Source organism: Arachis stenosperma, chromosome 3, assembly GCF_014773155.1.
Source record: "Arachis stenosperma cultivar V10309 chromosome 3, arast.V10309.gnm1.PFL2, whole genome shotgun sequence".
In the NCBI taxonomy this organism is placed as follows: Eukaryota; Viridiplantae; Streptophyta; class Magnoliopsida; order Fabales; family Fabaceae; genus Arachis; species Arachis stenosperma.
This window is the reverse complement of record NC_080379.1, coordinates 164,858,581-164,882,956: the sequence shown is the minus strand read 5'-3', so window position 1 is coordinate 164,882,956 and position 24,376 is coordinate 164,858,581. Positions and strand designations below refer to the sequence as shown.

Here is a 24,376-nt window from a genome sequence, read left to right as displayed (position 1 = left end):
CATATAAATCATATAGCAACTTCCTATCTGATACACTATAAAGCTTACCATTAAGAAGGATTTTTTAATATTTGCTCATAAAATCAGCCCTATGAGATACGTAAACAGATTTCTTAAAACAGACCTTTCCTAAATGATTTAACTTTCTATAAGATATGCCCCAGAGATCAGCTGACCCAATTTTCAAAATGGTTTTGTGGTGAACCCATATCTCAAGGTCACTCTATATACAAATTAAATTTTGACTCTATATTAATAGTTTTGTTTTTTTTACTGACAGCACATTCATCAATAATCTAAATTTGTCAGTGCAATAATCTATTTGCCTATGAAAGGTAAAGATGTAAATGTTATATAAAAAGATTTATATAAGTAATGAGCTTTGATAGATTGCTTGATTTTGGTTTAGTCAATTGGCAGGTAAATATGAAAAAAGATCAGTCTGTCCTTTTGCTAGGCTTATGTAAAATATGGAGCTTACATCTTTTCAACTCTGGTAAGGGTTTTAAATCTGCATTGGGCATTGAATTAGAATTCCTTCTTTTAAGATTATTTGGCTTCAAAGAAGTAAGTTGCTATACCCTTTCCATGAATAGCTTTTCCATAGTTGGAACGATTACACTAAAAGGTGATATAATGCTTTTGCTTGCTATAGATAAGAATTATCATATAAATCATATAGCAACTTCCTATCTGACACACTATAAAGCTTACCATTAAGAAGGATCTTCTTAATAGTTGCTCCATAAAATCAGCCCTATGACATACGTAAATAGATTTTCTAAAACATACCTTTCCTAAATGATTTACCTTTCTATAAGATATGCCCCAGAGATTAGCTGATAGGATTTTCAAAATGGTTTCGTGGTGAACCCATATCTCAAGGTCACTCTATATACATATTCAATCTTGACTCTATATTAATAGATTTGTGTTTTTTTTACTGACACCACATTCATCAATAAGCTGACTTTGTCAGTGCATTAATCTATTTGCCTATGAAAGGTAAAGAAGTAAATTTTATATAAAAAGATTTATATAAGTAATGAGATTTTAATCTTGCCTGGTTATACTTTACAAAACTTTTATTTCGATTCTTGTATATGCATTGGGAAATGGGTTTTAATTTATATATTGGGTTCGTTTGGATTCAAAGACCAAGCTGTTTATTCACTGTTATCCAAATTACTTAACCATTTTTGTTTTGAATCTGAACATTTTTTTAGTCTTGAGTAAAAAATTGACTCTCACAACTAAGTATCCTAGTCCCTCTTTATTGGTTAACACCCCTTTTAAGACAGAGCATATTATTGAAAAAACTCATATGAATCCTTTTGCTTGAAGCGATATATTGAGTTTTACTAACACATTGAATTAGGTTTGTAATCCATAGTTGTTTTATTTTAATCAAGTTCGTTTCTCTAAAATATAACCTCTAGTATTAGTAAGACACTGAATATTGTTTGTATTTTGAATGATTTACGTTATAATTGATTTTTTCACTATGTAAGACAACATCTAATTTACCATTGAAATCTATTAACATGGTTATAATCAGGTTACACGTGTGATATGTGAATTAGACCATAATATGTGTCGACTACCATATATCATAACTTTAAATTCCATTGGTATCAAAATAACATCACAAACAATGGAGAAACTCATAATTATAAGAGTACATGCTTTCTCCAATAACAAAGCAACCAATGGAGAAACTCATAGTTATAAGAGTACATGCTTTTTCCAATAACAAAGCATACTGAAGCCTTACTCAGGAATAAAACAAAAGACCACTAAAATAGCATAAATATTAAGCCAATGCTTAAACACTAATTTAAAAACTCAATTTTCTCCATCTATCATTATAGATTTTTGCTTCTTGGCATTCTTTCGGCTAAACTTGTTTGTTGAGAGTTGTCCCTCATCTTCATTTTGGATTGCACTGCTAGAGCCAGATCTGAAGCCATTTGTAACTCTTTTAGCAGGGGTTTTACACTTGAGACTGGTTATGGAATCTTCTCTAACATCCTACAAAGAAGACCACATCATAATCAACCTAATTTTTTAGATTAACAATAACAATTTACTATTGATTGAACTACTTACCATAGTATACTGAGCATCAGGGTCAGTGTCAGTATTAAGATCAGTAATGTTTCCAAACATATCAAGTGAGTTACTGCACCCATTCTCCTGTGAATAATGTTGACACAATTCTATGTAAGTGTTATAGGTACAGTTGATGTGGCATTAGCTAAAATTCTGAATGTACATGTAAACTCTTTTAATACCGTCATATTCATTGATGAATTTCCATCGAAATTCTTGGGTAGGTTTTTGTCAACAACTTCTTCATCGTCACATATCTTCATCACAGTGAACACTTGATCATAGCCACTGATATTAGCAGCTTTCACATTTATCTTAAATAAAAGTCTCCTATCCATCATGTTGTCTAGGGTAGGGGGGTATTCATCCTCACGCCCACCCTAAAAAATAAGATGTTGGCATCATGAAGAAAAGCCTTAATAGATCTTAGCATGTAAAAAAGAACTTTCATTATAATACTTACATCTTCCTCCAAAACTTTTTCAGCTTGTTTCCCACATAATTGGCTTGTTTCTCTATCCCATAGCAAGAGGGAAATGCTGCCTGTTCCATCAAAGACCATGACCTCCACCTTGTATCTATATATCAGCATGGAAAACATACATAATTAGGATGCTTTATAACAAACCGAAGTAGCTACTAACACTGGTTCAAATTTTCATTACGACAACCTTATAGATGCAATTCCATGCGTGTGGCCGCATTTGTCACATTCGTATCTATTACCAACTGGTGTTTCAACTTTCTTAGGACATCTTCTGCAGGCCTTGTAATACCAATCATTATTGCTGCAATTTATGGCCACAATAGTTCCAGCAACCCAAATAGGACCCTCCTGCCATCCAAACTAATATTAGATATAATTTGTTGTATACAAAGTAATCAAATCATCCATAATTTGTTTCCTTTTGAAAATGATTGAACATAAACAGACAATAAAAAGTATTTAAATTACCTAATCTATTAATAATAAAAGACACTATATATTTATGCAATATTCGATCTATAATATAACAGTGAAGCTATTATATCCTAACGAAAAAATCCTTAATTTACCTCTTTGGAACTCAGGGCCTCTTCAATGGTTTTAACTAATGCAGACCCATTAGTAATCTCTTCCACACCAGACCAGCCACTCTGGGATGACATTTGACTTATTCTTGAAGCATTGGATGGTGCCCCCTTTAGCAACCTACACCATATAAATTTCAGTGATTTTTACAGAATGTTTAGACATTGGCTTAATCAAATTTTACCCCAAAACAGGAAAAAGGTGAAATGAAACCATCTAACCTGTCCCTAAATCCAACAACATCCTTCAACTCTGCATTGATGTGGAGTTTGGAGATCTCAAAATGACTCTGGACCGAAGTTTGTCCTATATGCCGTTGATAAAATTAGAAATAATCACAAATACCGGATGGAATCATTTTATTAAAGTATGATATGATTATGAGTACATACCATTCCACCTAATTGCCTTAAAATATTGTATAACTACAATAAGTGGCTCCAGCCTTCCAACTTCCAGATGTGGTAGTATCTCATCGACCATTTCACCAAATAAAGTGCAGTTAATCCTATTTTTTCTATATTTTAAAATAACACATACAGAAGGATGCCATGAGTACCATACAAAAAATGCAGGTAAGCAATTCAGGTAAGCAATGCAGGTAAGTATATGAATGTGAGTTGTGTTATATGATTTACATGTTTTTTCTCTTATAAGAAAACTTACTCCAGATCTTGCAACACCACAACCAACCGTTTGGTCTCCTTCCCTTTGCTGGTGACCAACTCTCTGGGATCATGCTTTCCAACTACCTCACCAATCATGTCTAAGGGAAAAAAAAATATATCTCACTTATACTTGGTTTCTATAATGATGATTATAAACTCACTGTGGAAAAAACTCACCAAATAGCTCTGAGTTTTCGATCTTCTCGGCCGTAAGCAATTCCGGTATAGTCTTGAACACAAATGCGTCAAGAGGAAAAGTAGGATTCATAACGTGATTGACCTCCGTCCTGTGTGAAAAAGTCAGTATCCAGCGATATGGAGTGGGTTTTTTTATGGTTTTGTTGTCCACCACTATAAAGTTCGTCATAATATACATCTGAAACACCTGAAATACACCACTCCATTTCTTAACTATAGACTTGGGTATTGAAGCATGGCCCCTTCCACCCTGCATTTTTCAGTAGAACACACCAACAAATATATTTTATTAGAGACATCTATACTTGTGTTTTATAATGATTTAAGTGCAACATATTAGTAATAGCAATTTTGTTTGGAATATAGTTACCTTACTATCTTGTAGGATCATTTCAATGCTTCCAACCTCCTTCTCGTTGAACTTACTCGGATGTTCCCAAATTCTGATTACATATACTTTAAAGTTCCAACAAAGTTTTCTCGCATTAATATCAGAAATATAGTCGTAATTTTCACCCATTTTGTAATGAATATTCAGTATGTGATATAGTAAAGACAACCAATGATAAAAAAATGTGGCTGAGAAATCAGGTCTCAAATTTTTTGAGAGCTTCGGATTGAAGTTTTCAATCTAATGTGTAAAATAAGAGGCATTACAAAAAGAAGTGTCTTATATACTATTGGCTTATATTATATAATACATAGTATTGATGATGTAGTTCGTATATATATAATAATAATATTATTGTAACTGAAGTTTTTTGTTATTATATTTTGAGCAGCTTCCACGTTATGAGTTGAGCATACACACGTGTTGAGCATGGAGCTATAACACTTGTCGATTATCAAGACATGTACTGGTTACTTTTTATATATTAATAGATATTAATAGATTTTAATTCCCTCCAAATATTTTAATAGAATTTACTTTCCCTCCTAAACCAAAAACGAGAAAGGAAACACGAGCAATAATTAATTCATCACCTTCCTTACTAACATGTCAAGTACACTTAGAAACACAACTCAATTCATACCATTTTAGAATCAAAATCCTAACCGCAACCCTAGCTCAATTTCCCCAATTTCATGATATTGACTCGGGTTCTGCGTTCCTCTCTCTCGCCGTCGTGGTGTTCTTCACTGCTTTGCTCACATCGTGTTATGCTTGCATCGCATTCTGCTCTGCTCGTGTCATGTGCTTCTTCTCGCATCGTGTTCTGCTCTGCTCCGCCATGTTCGATCTTCAGCTCGTGTCATTCTGAAACACTCACTTTGCTCCGCCGTGGTGTTGTTCACATCTTCCTCTCAAATTTCTCAGGTATGACAAAAATTTCTCTCAAATTTTACTTACTAGTGGTTAATTTGGTTGAATTGTTGAAATAACAAAACTACTCCAACCACTTTGAATTTTGATTGATGTGAGATTTACTCTTTTCTCTTCGCATTCCTTGTCACTGCTCGCGATTTACTCTTCTCTATTCGATTTCCTTGTCATTGCCTGTGTTCCTCATTGCTGGCGTCGCTGTTGGCGTCTCTGTCGTGTTCATTGCCTACTGCTTAATTAATTATGGTCTTGTAAAATCGCTACAATGTTTCATTGTTATGATATATTTATCTGTTGCTACTTTAATCACTGAATGATGGCAATTTTAGGGATTGGAATTTAATTATTGTTGGTGAAATCTCAATTTGGGAATTTAACAGTGGATTCATTGTTATTGTAGATGTTGGAGTTGGCTGGAAATTCCTTCAGTTCAATTGAGTTAGCGCTAAGTTTTTCGCCATGCTTCCAATTACGTTCACTTCTTTTTTCTGCTTCTCTCTTTGCAAATTAGGTTTGCTTTCATAGCTACAATATTTGGGGAATTATTGGAAGCTTTGTCTTGGCTACAGCTACCTCAAGTGCTTAAACATTTGATGGTTTTTTAGTGCAATAGCTATTTCAATGGTTTTATCTTGTAAAGTTGTAAACAATGGTTTGGTTGCTTGATGGATTTTGTGTGCAATAGCTATTTCAATGAAAAATTTGTTTTACTACTTTAACTTATAAAAAATAATTTAACTTAACCTGAAGGCTACTCAATGTGATCATTGATCAGTTTGAAATTTACATATATGCTGTTGTTTAGTATTTTGTAATCTATATATTATTTTATTAGCTGAGTAGTTGTAGGGTCAAGTCTTGTTTTGTTTCCTTTTTTAGCTAAATTGTGTCTCCCATTTAAATATAAGGTATTGGTACAAATTAGAATGTTCCGTGCCTGCATTTGTTTTTTGCTCTTCCTGAGATTGCACATGCATAGATAGATACTCCTTTAATTTAAGCCATTAGTAATTGTAATTATTTAATTTAAAACATTAATTGGTGGGCATGTGATTCATCTACTACTAAATAATATGTATGGACAGATTGGGGCGAGAAGTAAGCCATGTATGTTAATGGAAATTAACCTAAAAATGGTTCATAAAGCTAAGCTACACATTGCACATGTGCCTCCACAACTTTGATGAACTATACACAATACAGACATGCATTGCATAACTTTGTATTTATGTTCGTTATATATCATATGTGTGTTTGTGCCTTATTGATTTAGTTTAAGGGGGGAAGTCCATTTGAATTAAGTGTAATTAAAAAACCTGGGTACCTCATCATTGCATTGTAATCTTCCCATTTAGTTAGAGGTCAGTATTTGTTTAGATATAAAAGCACATGCATTTCTATGTTTAAATTTTCATATAGAAATCAGTGTTTTTGTCTTCGCTAGTTGCTACTTAGTAATAAATTTCATTGTTTTTCATGGTATCTCCAAGTACTAGTCATTTCAATTAATTAGATGTCCTCTTGACATTAGAATTTTACTGCATGCAGATCTATAATTTGGACAGCACAGACTTTGCAATTCTCTTGCAGTTTCATTTAAGCTCTATGATTTGGACAGCACAGGCTTTATAGAATGCCAAGAGGTAGCTATTCTTTTTATTTGATGCTTCAGGATGTAAGTAACTTATTTTTTTATGGAGGAAGAGATGGATAGATTCAGCAAAGTTCAGGAGAGTTTCTTGCCAAGTTCTTCAACTCTCAGTATACTTGAATTCATATTAGTGATCAAAACATAAATGTGGAGCCAATTGAATTGTTGCAATTGTGAAAAATGTGATACTTTAGTGATTTTTTATTTGAATTTTGGCAGATTGTTGATATTAGCAAAACCCTATCGTTGTTCATAGAGCTTCAAACCTTAGGTGACAGCTTCTGTGATTTGGTTTAATGGAGGTTCCAATTTATAGGAATACCAATGATTTAGAATTGGAAATGATGGGAACTTACAAGGAGTAGGCCTCTTCATAATTTTTTAAATTTATTAGGAATATGCCCCATTACTTAATTGCTGCTAGTGGCTTTACTAAATTATATTATTTAAGTAAAATCACCAAAATTAATTAATTCATTCATTAATTATAAGATAATTTTGATGATAATTGTGATAGGTGCTATTAGATTGATTCTTTGGACACTTTGGCTCTACTCGGTGACCATGACCGCTTTGCCACTTCCGTTGAATGGATTGGTAAAAATATTCGCTTTGATATTGGGAGTGAATGGCTAAGCAGCTGAATTTTAAGTTTCTGTACTCAATTTGGAGTTAAGGATGAATTTAATTACCTTTTGGTCTGTAACAGAACAAAACTGTTTCTTTGTTTGAGACGACAATCAGAGTTCTTGGAAGATTGCTTTCGGCTCATCTTATAGCCAATGATTACGCTACGGTATCTATTATATACATTATTATATACCTGCATTTTTGTATTTTGATAATAGTCTAGTGATTCTAACATTTGAGCACAGGTGAAAATGAAGTTATCCATTAATCATTATGTTTCAATTGGACATAGTTGAAAAACTGTTGATTCAAATATGTTGGTTTACAGGGATGTGATGATTGGTGCCATTCCAAGCTATGAGGAGCCGTATATTCAAGTTCCAAGGGTCTTAAGTATGGACTAAAAACTTTGTAAAGGTACTTGATTTGATACAAGGAAACAAGACTATGGTTTTGTACTCTGCATTTTTTGGTTCTTTTTATTGGAAAATGATCTAGCTCTTAATCTATATGACATTCATTTTTGTCATCATGAGTTTGTGTCCTGTCATTTGTCTCATTCTTATAAAACAATCATCTGTGTCCTTCATTCACAGCTGGTGATCACCACTTTAGTTCTCAGAAGGCAAGAGTTATAGCAATTAATGCTAAAACTACCCAAGACACTAAACTATGTTTTTTTTGGAGCATTTGATTGTTTTCGATAAGTTGAAGGTTTTGTTTTCAATTTTCTAATCTCCAAAAAGAAAGAAACATTCTAGATATGTCCTATGTGCCAATATATACTACTGACTATGAATATGAATAGTTGATACTACGTCCAATGCAGTAATCCATGTCTCGGCTCAGGGAATCTTAATAGGGACCTTAGCAAACCATTTATTGATAAGTGAGTATTTGATACAGCCCGTATATATATATTTTTATATGTTATGTATTATTGTGAATAGTTTAGAATTATTTTTCTATTTAATTATGTTTTTGAGGTACTGAATTATATTTGAAATTTTATTGATTAGTTCAATTTAATTTATTTATACGCATGAGTGTCAATTTGTCATGCTTTTGATTGTTTCTTAATATTCTTCAAATTTATGTGCAGTTCATTGAAGGTGGAGCAGAGGCTGAAATAAACTCATAGTGAAGTTGACTCGGTGAAAGACCTGAATGAATCAATCCTTCTTCAGGTATATAAAAAGGACAATTTTGACATAATAGATGGTGAAAAGTAGATATGTGTGAATTTCTCAGTATGCTAACTATATTTTAGAAATTAAATTTAAATAATGAATACATCTAATATTTAGTACAGAAACAGTCGAGCAGCTTGCCTGTGTTTTTTCTGCTCATCTGAGTTGTTCATTTCTGTGTTTTTCAATGTTGATATAAGATTGTTGCTTTATTCGTACAAAGTGACACCATGCTTTGGTTAAATAACCAGGATGAAGAACATGAAAACAAAGGAAAATATGAGAGCTGTGAAGCTGCTAAAAGCGATGCATCTGAAAGGGAAGATGCAACTGACGAGGTAATGGTTAGCTTCTGATTCTTTTTTCTTCTGCAAAAAAACCTTGAATATACCGAGTTATTATGAAGTTTGAATTTGTAATATATCTCTTTGTTAGTTAGCTCCATATTTATATAGAAGTTAGTTTAGTCAGTGGCAAAAATAGAAGATTGAGATCTCTCTTTGCACATAGCAGAATCTTGAAGCTTCTTTTCTATTTTCTATTCTCTCTTCACACATCAACTCTGTTTTAATTTAGTAATTTATGTATTTGGTATTTAGTGATTTTGTGTCTTGCATGAATGAAATCTGAGGCAAGCTATTTATTACTTTTATATCTATGTATTTAATATCATAAAAAAATTCTATTATTATAATTTTTTAGTTTTAATAATAAGTTACTTATTTTTTTGTTGTGTATTATTTGCAGATTTAGCATATGGGACAAGTCAAGCGTGGATATAAAATATGCAAGTAGATTGACATCTTTTTTACAAATATTAATTACTATTTTGTTATGTATTGTTAAATAAGAATTTTATTATTTTGTCGAGAATTATTGATGAACACGTATTTGAAATACTAATTGAACCTTTTAATATTTATTTTAATTTTTACTTTATTATTAGTTATTTTGTCTCTTTTATAAATTTTTTCTGTTGTGTACAAATTTATTTATTAATTAAAATAATTACATATGTATGAACAAAAAATTTGTTGTAAATTTTATTTTTTTGTATTTTTATTACAAAAGTAACTTTTATTTTTGCTCAAAAGACAACTCTTCTATTAGTTGCATATTTTGAATATTAGACAACACTTATATGGTTGCATATCCAAAAGAAAAAGCAACACTTGTATAGATTGCATATCCCAAAAAAAAAAGGCAACACTTGTAAAGATTGCATATTCAAAACTAACAGGCAACACTTCAAAGGATTGCAAATTCAAACTTATAAGCAACGCGTAAAAGGGTTGTATTTTATTGCAAATAAGCAATACTTTTTAGTAGTGGCCAAAATATAAGAGAAAATACAACACTGCAAAGTGTTGTCTCAAACACACATTTGAAGTGTTGTTGTTTTTCAACCAAAGGCAACACTTACCAAGTGTTGTCCTCAAAAGCAACGCTTTTGAAGCAAAAAAGTGTTGCCTTGATCTAAGGCAACGGCCGCATATGCAACGCCGCCCAAAAACGCTGCCTTAGGTCCAAAAGTGTTGTTATAGATAAAAAGCAACCTTTTATCAGCTTTTAGACAACACTTTTTAAATGTTGTCTCAACTTAAAAATGTTGTAGTGTGCGTCACGAGAAGAAAGGAATTAACTAAAGTTATCAAGTAATTAAAGAAAAGAAAAAGTTTAGAGGACCATCACTTTTTTAACAATCTGGTCATCAATCTTTAGCCATTAAAAAAAATGAATGCTCTTATTATTAGATATAATATCACTCTATTAAAAATATTATTAATGGCCAATTGATGGTTATATTTATACTGTGCGTCACATAAACCCCCAATCAATAAAGTAAATATCATAGTGAAATATGTTGAGGATGCAATATACATGATATATGTGCATGTAATTTCACTGGGGTTGAACCATGCATGTTGCTTCCGTTTCTTTTCTTGCTTACGTACTCTTGTATCTATTATACCATTTCAGGTCAAATTGCATCCGTATAAAAAGTAACATTCGATAGTAAGTACTAGTTAGGTGTTACATTTCAGGACAAGAATTATATTGCATGGGAATCTAAGGATTTCAAGCTAGAAGAGAATCATATATTCCTAATAATTACATCTACATACAAGAAAGTAGGGCTATCAGATATGAATCATTCAATCAGAGGGCAGACCGCACAAATGAACACGTTTCGCCTTCAAATTATGATTGGAATACTTGCACAGCAGTGCGATGCTCATCAAGTCATCATGCTAAACATACACGCATTATATTGCTTTGTTGATGATGGAATGTCTCCTCAAGAATCCCCACCACAGTATGCATGTCATGGATGGATCATGGATGACCCATAAATTTTCTTTAATTTCTTCAAATTAAATTTAGAATTAGATAGCTAGCTGCTTCTGCAATAATCCCTTAATATAATAAAGTGAAACTTTTGGCAGCAGTAACTTTTAATGTTTTTTTATCATTATTGGTCAATACAAATATTAAATTGTCTTTAACGAATAAATTTTATTAATTTATGTGTATAAATTTTAAAAAATTTAAATACAAAATATATTAATTTATATATTTAAATATTTTAATTAATAAATACAAATTATATATTTTTTATGTATAAATATCTAAAAATATAAATATAAATTATTATTGTTCGAGTGTTGACTAAAAATAATAATATTTATTAATTATATAATATTGTTTTATAATAAATCACGTTATTATTGCTGCTACAAATTAAATCCTGTTTGCATGCACGTGTGGTCCGATCCTCCTTCCACTAAACCGTGTGGTTTGCTAAAAAGTCAAGATAAATATCATATTTTGTGATCATCATATATATACTGCATATTCATCCTCATAACAAATTAAAAAGGAATGAAGCCAGAAATGTTTCCATATATAATTTAGAGATTAAGTATTTGATGTATCATATTTGGGAAAAATACCTATGATATAGCCCCCCAATAATAATAATAATAGAGGAATGCTAAACCGCAGTTAAAATTTATTACTTTTAGTTATTAATTAGTTATTAATATTTAAAAATATAAATTAAAATATATTATTAAATTATTAAATTAAAAAAATTAAATTAGTAGTTAAAAGTAATGATTAAAAATAGTTAATTCTAATAGTATTTTATTATTTTTCATAATATTATTGTAAAATCTTGTAAATGATATATATAAAATATATATTAAAATTTAAGTACACATTAAAATTAAATTAAATCACACATGTATTTATAAATACATTGATAATTAATTTTGATGTACGAATAATATTTTAATAGTATATATATATATAAAAGTAAAGAATCAACATCACCTTTCTATATAAGTGTTATGCCACATTCATCAGTAAAGAGATCCGTAGCAGCTAGCCAGTCGTCTCCATCGTCGTCTAACTGCAACATACTAATTATTAATTAGGTTACGGCGTTAATGCGCAAGGATAAAGATTATTGTTGTAACTAGTAGCTACTTCAATATAATTCATTCAGATGAGGAAAATAAAAGAGCTGGGAGGAAGAGAGATGGAAAAATGAAAGGTTGGTTGAGGGCGCGGAAGTAAAGAGGAGAACGAAGGTGATGACAGAAGAATAGAGAGCACAAAAGAGTGAGATGCAGAATTTATGCATATCATAGTCTGTGCTCTCTATCTTCTGTCAAAACCCCTCTGCCATTCTTCCCCTTCAATTCTTCCTTTCCCTTCCCCTCCCTCGGTTTCATCGGTTCTATGTATGTTAGGTTAGGTTTCTCAATTCTTAGTTCTTATAATGAAACCCCTATTTATAAAGTAGGACGACATGGAACAATAATATTCAAAAGAAGCAAAGAATAATATGATATGGCTGGGTTCACTTATTCCATGCCGTCACTTTAGTTCTTTCGGTACATCTTCAACTCTATCCACCTATCTTATTTTCTGCATAAAAATATTTAAAAAAACTAAAATAATCTAAAATTATTTTATTTTATATTTTTAAGTATTTATTTTATTTTATATTATTTAATTATTATTAAAATAATTCGATAATATTAAATATATATTACATACATAAAATTATATATATAAATCTTACATTAAATCAAATACTATTACGCACGTTAGTTTTTTTCTCTAGCATTTTCGTTTCCGCATTACGCATTTCAGGTAACAATAACACTTCAATTTTCACACATTCACACAATACTACGGGATAGGATAACAATGTGATAGATTGACATATAAATATAGTTATATAGGTGATAAAGCTAGCAAGATTGTATTGAAAAATTAAAAATTTTAAGAGTATTAATTGTATAAGAAATATATCAAAGTTATCTAAAATTCACATTTTAATATTAAATAAATAAATGAAGTCAAATTTTAATAATAAATTTAAAAAATCAAAGATGCGTGACATTTTGAAATTTTTGTCTAATAACACAATTTTGACAACTCTATTAATTTTGGTAACGTGGTTGCAACGACAGTTAGTTTTTATTTTTTAAGTAGGGGTGATATGGCCAAATTTTTTATTCGATCCGTATTAAAATTATCGGATTGGATTGAATCTAATATTCGTAATTTTTAAATTTGGATTCGGAAACACAAAAATATTTTTAAAGATTTATTTTTATTAAAAAATATCAATAAAATTTATTTTTCTATTTTTTTAAATATGTCTGCTTTTAAAATAATATTAAACATATTTTTCTTAAATAATAAACTAAGATAATACAACATATATGATAATTATTAGTTGAAATAAAATATAAAAAAAATATTTATTTATTTATTTATTCCTTTATTTTTGCGGATACACGGATATACGGATACCTACACAAACTCAGCAATCCGATCTGATTAGTGTATAGATCATAACATTGCGTATCGAATTCATATCCACAATTTTTGAATCGAATTCGAATAAACACTGCAGATATGCGAATCAGAGCCGATTCATAAACATCTTTATTTTTAAATGTATTATTCTTATTCTTTATTTCTAATAAATATATATTATTATTTATATTTTAGTATAGTCTATATTTAAAGTGTAGTAGTATCTTTTAAATTTAAAATTGTCAAATTATAAGTTACCCAAGCAATACATGTAATTATATATATATATATATATATATATATATATATATATATATATATATATATATATATATATATATATATATATATATATATATATATATATATGCTTTTTGGTGCTCGCTTACATACCATTTTTATACAATGATAATATTATAACGCATACAAAATTGACTCAATTCTCTTTCTTCTTCTTCTTTTCTTTTTTTTTTAAGTATGATAACAATATATCAAATTAAAATTCATATAATTACCAGTAGATAAATATCAAATTTCTTTGTAATACTTCAAACCAAACTAATTTACTACAAAGTTGATGTTTTGTATGTTTAGTTATTTATAATTGTATTCCCAATGTTTTTATTAGCATATATTTAGGAGTGAAAATAGGTTAGACAATATATCAAGTGTCTATAATCTAATTTGTATTTAGTTTGGTCTAGTCTATTATAAAAGTTTTGGTTTAAATCTATTAATTAGTCTTCAGATTTGGTGTTAAAATATAAATAAATTTTTTATTATTAATATAATTATTAAATATTTTAAATTTATTATATTTTATTATAAATATTTTTATATATTTTAAATATTTTAAAAATTTAAATATTCTTATAAACATTAAATTTAACATATTATAGTTAAATATTTTTTATAAATATTATTTTTAAATTTTTATTTTTATAAAAAAAAATATCAGATTTTGTTATAGATTTTAAATCAGATCAAATTCAATAACAAGTCAAATTTAATATTTTAAAAAATATATATATAATAATATGCACATCAAATTTAAGCCAATTAACTACATAAAAAATTTGAATTGTTAAAACTAAAGTTTGATTTGTTATGATCTATTTCCGTCTCTATATACATCATCTTGTGAGCTAATAACTACCCCGATTTTTTTTGGTGACTTAATAACTACTCCGATTAAAATGACAACAAAGTCTATATATAATTTGTTTAATAGCCATCAACTTAATTTTTTTAATTTAATAATATATTTTTAAAATTAGTAACTAACTAACAACTAAAACAATATATAAATTCGGGCCTGCTATACATACAAGTTTACAAGCTTACAAGTTGGCCCAACCCAAATAGAATTCACGCGCATACAGAGAGATAACATGGTGCGTCAAAATCACGCGCTCAATACTCAAACGGTTACGTATGGCAGACTCTTCCACTTCTTCCACTTCTTCCACTTCTCAAGGCGCTTTGAAAACAAGGAAACCCTCCCATTTTCGAGCGAAAATCAAAGTTCAAAATATACAAATCGTTGTTCGAAACCTCCATCAAAACACCATCAAACTCTCCGTGAAGAATCTGAAGAGAAAACAAAGCAACAATACTCAATGTAAGTCCATTAAGATTCCTGTATATTTTACTTTTCTTCTACGTCGTTCTTCTAGGGTTTACTATTATTCTTGCTTCTTTGTTACACTGTTCTAAGTTCTACGTCGTTCTTCTAAGTTCTACGTCGTTCTACGTTGTTGTTCTAAGTTCTCCTGCTATTGTTGTTGATTTTTGGGAGTTTATTCCGTAGATTGGGGTGTATACTGCTTAACCTTGTAATGTGGCTTGATATTGAAGCATGGTTGAATGATATCTGACTAATATCTATATGCATGCATCTGAATAATATCTATGGGTGTATCTCACTGTTATCAATGGGTGTATCTTGCTGATATTTTTGGGTGTATCTGACTCATATATATGGGTGTATCTTACTGTTATCAATGGGTGTATCTTATTATTATTAATGGGTGTATCTGACTCATATATATGTGTGTATCTTACTGATATCTTTGGGTGTATTGTTCGTTTCAGAGAAAATGGAAGCAAGAAACCAAACAAAAGACCTTAAGTGTGCCACACATCTCCTGAGTGATAAGTTCAGAAACATGACTGAGGAGAAGAAGGCGATTGTGAGGGATCTCGGATTTGGTGGCTTGATGCACATCCCACCACTAAGGGTGGATCACCAACTCTTAAGGGAGCTGGCAAACAACTTCAAACTTGGGGAGAACAAACTGAAGACAGGATATGGTTCTTTCCAAATAACCCAAAAAAAATAGGTCATGCGCTTGGCATCAATGCAACAGGTAACTAGTTTAAAATTATAGGTGTATATTAAGTTGTTGCTTGGGTGAATTTAAGTTGATGCTTGGGTGTATCTGAACTGACTTGGATACTTTGTTGTCTTCCTTTTTGTAGGAGATCTATTTCCTGAGAAAGTTGAGTATAAGAAACTTTCTGATGATGACAAAATAATTTATAGAAGATTCCAGGGTAAGACCCTCAAAAGTCTTACCGATGAAATGATGGAAATCGGCGTTGGCAACGAAGAGGAACGCCTGATGTTCAAGAGGATATTCATCCTCTACATACAGATGGCGTTCCTTTTGCCAACGACGATAAACAAAATATCGCCCGTGCACCTGGCCCCAATTTTTAAGATGGACGGCATATCGGAAAGAAACTGGGGGGCATGTTTTGACCTTCATGGTAAAGGGCATCACAGACTACCAGGAGAAGAATAAGAAGGCAATTAATGGCTGCCTCTTCGCCCTGATGATAATCTACTTTCATCTTTCAAAAAACAAAGGCAAGAACAGGGCTGAAAGACCACCAAAGCCCTGGATTGCCAACTGGACTAAGGAGCAGTTAGTGGAAAGAATGACTGCAGAAAGAGAGGAAATTTTGGTAAGTAAACATAATAAGTTGGTGTATTTTATTTACCTGAATACTGCTAACTAAAATATCTCATGTTTTAGGGGATTGTGAAGATGGCAGAGACAAGAGAAAAAAAAAGAAAAAAAAGAAAAAAAAAACAAGAAATAAAAAAAACAAAAAAAGGAAGGCGAGTCCAACATCGTCTTCGGAGACAGAAACTACTGACAGTGACACTTCTACCTCTGAGTCTGAGGCTCAAGAAGACTCAGAGGATTCAGGAAGAAAACACCCCAGCAAAAAGGGGAAAAATTAAGTACCATACTTGGGTGTAATTTCTTTTTCGAGTTGGGTGTATTTTGTTTGATCACGTTGGGTGTATGTAGTTTATTAAGCAGGGTGTGTTTCGTTTGCTGCGTTGGGTATATATTGTATATTCAATTGGGTGTATCTCGTGAATTCATTTGGGTGTATTATTAGTATGTTCTAAATCATGATTGTTTGCCTTCCAGAATGGACTCCAGAAAAAGAAAGCAGAGGCAAGAGGAGTCAGATTCTGATTCAGAATCTGAATCTGAACCAAGTGATGAGTAATGTCCTGAAATTATTACTCCTTTCTTTTGGCTTCATTATAAAGATTTCGTGTATTAACTGAAGTGTCTATTATTAACTTATAGGAGCGAAGAATCATCACCTGCGGAGAAGGAGAAGAAAAAGAAAAAAACAAAAACAACACCAAAAAAGTAAGCAATTCTTTGGATAATATTCTGTGATAAAATTAATTTTTTATTTCTGATTGGTACTCTTTTTTTTCCATCCAGAACACAACAAAAAAAGAAAAAAGTTGTTGTGGAGGATTCACCTCCTGAAGAAGATCAATACTTTGACGGGTACAGTACCTCGTAAGCTATATTACGGTCTATCATCGTAATTATTTTTGTTAACATCTTATTTTATGAATGTAGTGAGAGATATGAAATATCAAGTGACGAACTCGATGAATGGCTAAGGGAAAACGTTGATAAATCTGCTGCAAAGAGGTATGTCTTGCTGGGCTGTGTATTTGAGATTTTGGTATCTTTTGTTTGCTAATAATTGTATCTTGTTTCGCAGGGAGAACCAAGCTGACCTGCGATCGACAGAAGGTCGCTATGTGTCCTCTGAAACGTAAGAAGCTTTATTATTTAATAAAATCTTGTTATCATGATTTGGATGTATTTTGTGAAACAATTTGGGTGTATTTTGTGGATCAAGTTGGGTGTATGTTGTTTACTAAGTTGGGATATTTCATTTGTTTTGTTGGGTGTATATTGTCCATTCGGTTGGTTGTATCTTGTGCATTCATTTGGGTGTATTTTATACCTGTATCTTATTTTTTCTGAATAACATGAAATCTGTTTAGACTACCGGCTGTGAACTTGGGAAGTGATGATCCTTCCTCTCAAGGACGCACAGAACAGAGTAGTGTAAACCAGCCGTCACAGAGCATGTAATTTCTCTTTCAAATAACCGTTACTTTTGTTCTTCTATTACCTTCTACTTCTAATTCTGTATATATTTTTTTAGAAAAAAAAGCCCTTTATTATTTTATTCAAGAAAAAAAAGGCAGCAAAAAAAGCAAAAACTGCAAGCATGTAAGTTCTCAAAAAATAAAGCCTATCTTTTTTTTGAATTGTTCGGGTGTATTTTTTGACCTTCTTTGGGTGTATTTTAGGTTGAGTCCGACTGATTCGAATATGATGGTTGTGAGGGAACAAACACCGTCGGAAGCACTTGCAATGTGAGTTTTCCCAAGAATATTTCAACCTTATAACCTTATTATTTTCAAATACGTTATTAACCTTTCATTTTTCTTCTTGTTAGAGTCCCGATCCAGGTTTTTGTGCTGGCATCCCAAACAACCACTGAGACAGATTTTGAACCAACCCCTATGCTACGGATTGAAGGGACTAGAGAAACGTAAGAAATAGTATTGGGTGTATATTTGTTTAGGGTTTGGGTGTATATTGTTCCTGATCAATTCTTTTTTACGCCATGATTAATTTTGTGTAACTGTGCAGCACTCCTGAATCCCCCAAACAAATTCAAGAAACCACACCCACGCTTCCCCTAGCTCCAACTAAAATGTAAGTTCATCAGACTAAAATCAATCTTTGCTTATCATCCGTATATTCTTATTCTTACTCTTATTCTTATACATCATGACGCAGTCATCCAGCCGCAGAAGACGCTGCTGCCCTGTTGATGATGGCACGGACAGCAACCTATGTTCCTAAAACAGATCCAGGAATGCCATCATTCAGCCTTGGATTGACTGATTCAAGCCAGGAGGGGGCGTCAACGCAGGAGACAGAAAGGGAAAAATCTCCAGAAACTGCAAGTATGCTAGAACAATTAGACAATTTGGTCCAAAAATTAGCAAGCAATGCGACGAAGGGAAAAAACAAAAGTCCACAAATTCAGAGGGAGACTGGGGGAGAAAGTTCTGCAAAGTTTGAAACTCCTGGGGGAATAAATCAAATTCCAGATGATATGAAACAAAAGTGCTACATCTGGGGGACGATACTGAAGGAAGACGCAGATGGCAATACTAACGAGTATGAGGAGATGTGCACTCTGATTGGCCAAGGAGAATACATTTTGATGAGAATGCACCTTGCATCCCTCCAGGCAAAAAGTGATATAGAATCTCAGGTAATATTAGACTAACATTAATGTTTTTACACCAAAGTCAACTGCAATGTTTATTAATGTAAAATTGATTTCGGCATATATTTCTAGATTGTATCTGCCATATTCCTCATCCTAAACCAGAAAAATGAAAAGAGGTTTCAGGAACAAATATACTGTCTTCCCCCCCCCCCCCCCGATATTGTGGTAAGTGTTACTTCTACGAACTTTGGGTATATTTTCTGTATTGATTTGGGTGTATTTTTTAGGTTCGATTGGGTGTAAGTTGTGTATTTTCAGTATTTCATTTATTGTTTCGCAATTCTTGCAGAGCATGGCACTTTCGGATCACCCAAAGGGGAATTCATATCACCGAAAACGAAAAAGGAATTCAGGGTGGAAGCCTACCCGAGTTTCATTCCCTTCATAGATAGAAAAAAATTAACTTCACATCCATATGTAAGTTTTCGTTTGCTAAATTTGTTAGTACGCTTATTTACTTATATGCCAAATAAAATAACACACTGTTGAAATGTGGCAATCCTTCAGATTTTTGCTCCTGTTTTCCACTCGGGGCATTGGTGGTTATGGCTGATAAATACAACAAAGCGGAAATGTCAAATACTTGACCCGCTACACAAAAAAGCTCCAAGCGATGAGAGAAAGGACATTAATAAATTCACTGTAAGTTGCCTCTGTCTTCTTTACTTTAATAGATAGGTCTATTTCGTTAGTTATGTTAGGTGTATATTGTCCATTCAGTTGGGTGTATCTTGTCCATTCATTCGGGTGTATTTTCTGATTTATTTTGGTATTTAAGGGATATGTATTTTCAAGATTGATAACATATGCCGGCGGAGAACCTCTGCAGAAAGGGGAGAACGAGAAGAAAATTAAAGCATCATATGTTAAAATATCAGGCCAAAAAACAATGTATAAATTTGTGACTCTGAATATTAAACTTTCCTAAATGAGATTTGTAATTTATTTTCTTCGTTTTCAGCTATGACTGCGCTATCTACGTTATGAAGTGGCTTGAGTTAATTGAGCCGGAAAACATCAAAAAGGGAAAGTATGAATGGGATAATTGGCCACAGGTAACTGTCTTTAGAACTATATAACTCTGTATTACTTTACTGAATTAATATTGCTGTTTAAACAGAATATACTTTTTAATTGTAGGAGGAGGTGGACCACTATAGAGTGGAGTATGCTTCCCGGATACTATTCAGTGAGATGAATAAACAGAGAGATCGGGCAATTAGAGAGAGTAGTGCTATAAGGCTGTCGAAGCCATCCTCTGTATTATTGAGTCCGTTTTGTCAGATTAATTATGCTGATATAGAAACTGCTGGGTAGTATGTAAATTGAACAAATGATGTAAATATTTGCCATTTATCAACAACTTCTATTCCATGTATATTTTTTCCCATAGTTAAACTATCTGTGCTGGTAAACTGTCTGTGATGTATTCAAAAACTGTATTACAGGTGGTAAATATGAAGCAAAAAATCAAGGCATATATAAACGCAAATTATAAAATGTTACACCCAACGCAAGTCTAATAATACACCCAAGATTGCATAAAATATACACCCAACTGTCTGTGCTGTATTCAAAATGTATGAATTACATGTACTAAAATATGAAGAAAAATATCAAATGAAATATACACCCATAACCTGCGAATTTTTACAGCTTTTGTTCTATATGTATCTATATATGTGTCTATATGTAAATTGTGAATTAACAAAAATACACCCAAAAGAAACAGTGCTTTTACACCCATATTCTATAAAACTATACACCCAAAGAGTTATTCCCTGCTGCTGGTACCCTGAGCTGATAATTCATAACGTGTCCTTGATATTGGCTGGAATTTGAATGCGCCGCTGATGCAGCATCAAACACGTTTATCTGAATATAACACTCACACATTAGCTAAACTATTAACGAGAAAAATAAACTCAATCGCCACAAATTTAAAGAACATTTCCTTGTACCTCGCTTAAAACTTTCGTCTTCTTCTTCTTTGTGGCATTTGCAATCTGTTTCTCCAGCTTTGAACCTAGCCTGTTTTTTGGACGTCCTCTTGTTCGAATCCTTGGCGGGCTTTGAAGCTCGTTAACGGATTCCAAGTTGGCGTCTTCGTGGGATAAAGAAGATCTCCCCTTCCTTTTGGCTTTTAATGTTTCCATCTCGGCCATGACGTTATCGTACGCACGGTGCAGAATTGCAGTCAGCTCCTCCGATTCGGAGGCAAATTCGCAAATATTTTGCGAACGAAAAACCAATTGGTCGAACCTCTTGCTTCTTGGCTCCATTAGTGGCTCGTCGTGGCTGCTCTTGATGTGTGTGTGTCGCCTCTTTACCTTCTTGCTCCATCGTTCCAGTATATATCTAGGGGACACTTGGCTTACTTGTTCGAAGCTTAACACGCTTAGTGCGTGACGGCACAGTATCCCTCTCGACTCGAATAATAAGCATTGACATTTTACCTCGGCTGCAATTGAGTCGTAGGTAACCGCGAACTTGTTGAATATTGAGCTGGAAACTTGTTCTCCGACTTCGTATATTGAATAGCCTAGAGCGGAATTCTTTAATCTGGTGATGCAATTCGCCTTTCCTCTGAATTGTGCTTGGACTTCCCTAAATTTTGCATGAGTGTACGCATCTTGAAACTGAGCTTCAATGGAGGATTTGGTTGCACACGGTATGACCGTATGAAAATTTGCAGCATCTGATTCTCTCTCTGCTTGCTCCCTGCTTCCGAGGTAATTATCGTATTGTTTGACGAACTGAATAAGCGAGCTGTTCCGAGTGATGTACTTGTTAAAAAATGAATGCATGCTCTCGCTCCTTTGTGTGCTTCTCATCCCTGCCCAGAAGTGGTGATCCAGATAGATAGGAACCCATATGTGACGGTCTTCGTACAGATCTGCATAATACACCCAAACACAGACTGTAAAATACACCCGAGAGAACATACAATTTACACCTCTGATGCAGATTTTAAAAACACATTACCTGAAAGCCACTTGTTGTCCGCAAGACCAAAATTCAGCAGAAAATCGTTCCAATTCCTATCGAATGAGTCTTTCCTATGAGAGTTCCAAACAACATGGCTCATTTCTTGTCCGATATCGGCATGTCCCTTGTACCCGTTTAATTTGCTTGGAATCTTCTTCATGATGTGCCAAATACACCAGCAGTGAACTGTTGTTGGCATACAAGCCTCTAAAGCCCTTTTCATTGATGCGCACTGATCGGTGAGAAACCCTTTCGGAGCGTTTCCTCCCATGCAACGAAGCCAGCATTGAAATAACCATTTGAATGATTCAATTTCTTCGTTCTTCATCAAAGAGCATCCGAGAAGTGTTGACTGACCGTGGTGATTCACCCCGACAAAAGAACCACAGACCAAATTATACCTGAAACAAATTACCGTGGTCTAGAATGCAAAATCATTAGGTACACCCCAACAAATGCTTCGAATACACCCAATGAAACAACCAATATACACCTCTGCTGTGGATTCGTAAAAATAAATTAATTTAGCATCATAAACAGGGACATTTTGTTACCTGTTTGTATTGTAGGTGGTGTCGAATGAAATGACGTCACCGAAATACTCAAAGGCGGCTCTGCTTCTTGCATTGGTCCAAAAAGCCAGCTTAATCGATTGATCCTCCTCGAGTTCGAGCTCAAAAAAGAAATTCGGAATCTTCTCTTTCATTCTTAAGAAATATTTCCTGAATTCCTTTGCATCTTCTTGTTCGGAAACATTTCGCACTTCCCTGGTAATGTAATTCCTCACGTCCTTTTCGATAAAATTTAACTCGCGGTGACCCCCGGCAGCCGCAACAAATGATTAGTAGGTTTTGTTTGGTCTAATACCGGCCTCCTCGTTATTCTCTATCGTATGACGAATGGACATGCTTAATTCCCTGTGCTGTTTGAGCATCTCTGCTTTGCTTGGACAGCAGGGGTGTGAATGATCCAGCACAACCTTTGAAATGATCCAAGCACCGACATCCTTCAATGTGTGTATATAAATTCTTGCAGGACAGTTTAAATCGGCTGTCGGATTGGTCTTCTCGGTCGGAGATATTTTAGATTTCAATTTTCCCTCTCTGCTACATGTAATCAGTTGATTCTTAATCTCGTTTCCCTTCCTATTTGTGCACCGAACTCTTGTAGAGAAACCTGCAGCCTTGGCGTAGTTCCTGTAAAATTTTCCAGCATCTTCAAGGGTGGTAAAGGTCATTCCGACCTTCGAAACAAGCTCGTCATCAACAACCGAGAGAGGCTGCACAATACACCGTGTCAGAACTGTGAATACACCCATAGATATGATTCAAATACACCCAATCATGTCTAATATGATACACCCGAACCGCAACAACTCAACTACAGAATGACCTTTAAAGCCATAAACTGTAATACACAGGCTGCAGAATACACCATGTCAAAAACTATAAACACACCCAATCATGTCTGATATAATACACCTGAACAACAACAACTCAATTAAAATAACAAAAAACCAGTAAAATATAGATACACCTACACTTCTAGTTAAAATACACCCAAAGAAGAATTGATCTACACCCGAGCGTCTGCTATAAATTCCAGGTAATTAATCACAACTAATACATTGAATCGACAGATTCATGTTAACGTGTTACTTTCACAGTCAATGTTCAGCAATTTTTCAACTACACAATGCTATACAAATTACTGAAAGAAAATTCATACTAATCCTATGTAAATCAAACCTCAGGAACTTCGTTAGATTCAAATTCATAATCCACTTCGCCTGAATTCAGCTGACAATCTGAGGTTGAATGATCAATTATCTTCAAAACGAGTTCAAACTTTGATTTCAGAAAACAACAAATCAAAATAGAAAACGAAGCTCGAGTTGCAGAGAGAGAAAAAGGTAACATAAACGAAGAACATACCAGTGAGAAAAGGAGAGGAAAAGAACGATGGAGAAGAAGGAGGGAAGACGCGCGAGAAGAAGAACAACAAAATCTCAAAATAACGAAAACGAAGAAGGAAACAAATATTTTAAATTTGGTA

The 24,376-nt window shown here is 32.9% G+C and overlaps 1 protein-coding gene and 1 long non-coding RNA gene across 2 annotated transcripts; one reads left to right on the top strand and one right to left on the bottom strand.

Annotated features, from left to right (window-relative positions):
* Positions 1-332: 332 nt before the first annotated feature.
* Positions 333-9,755, top strand: LOC130970226 (uncharacterized). Its single transcript, XR_009082029.1, has 10 exons — positions 333-496; positions 4,833-5,368; positions 5,775-7,017; positions 7,543-7,622; positions 7,735-7,821; positions 7,984-8,072; positions 8,485-8,544; positions 8,758-8,842; positions 9,097-9,183; positions 9,593-9,755. It is a non-coding gene; the product is annotated as an uncharacterized LOC130970226 (long non-coding RNA).
* On the bottom strand, positions 1,802-4,667 carry LOC130970225 (replication protein A 70 kDa DNA-binding subunit B-like). The gene is made up of 11 exons (XM_057896238.1): positions 4,421-4,667; positions 4,030-4,300; positions 3,851-3,950; positions 3,577-3,701; positions 3,406-3,490; positions 3,169-3,304; positions 2,784-2,947; positions 2,576-2,690; positions 2,295-2,492; positions 2,110-2,196; positions 1,802-2,031 (listed from the first exon to the last, which is right to left on the bottom strand). The coding sequence occupies exons 1-11, from the start codon at positions 4,568-4,570 to the stop codon at positions 1,846-1,848; spliced, it is 1,617 nt and encodes a 538-aa protein (XP_057752221.1). The 5' UTR covers positions 4,571-4,667; the 3' UTR covers positions 1,802-1,845.
* Positions 9,756-24,376: the final 14,621 nt, after the last annotated feature.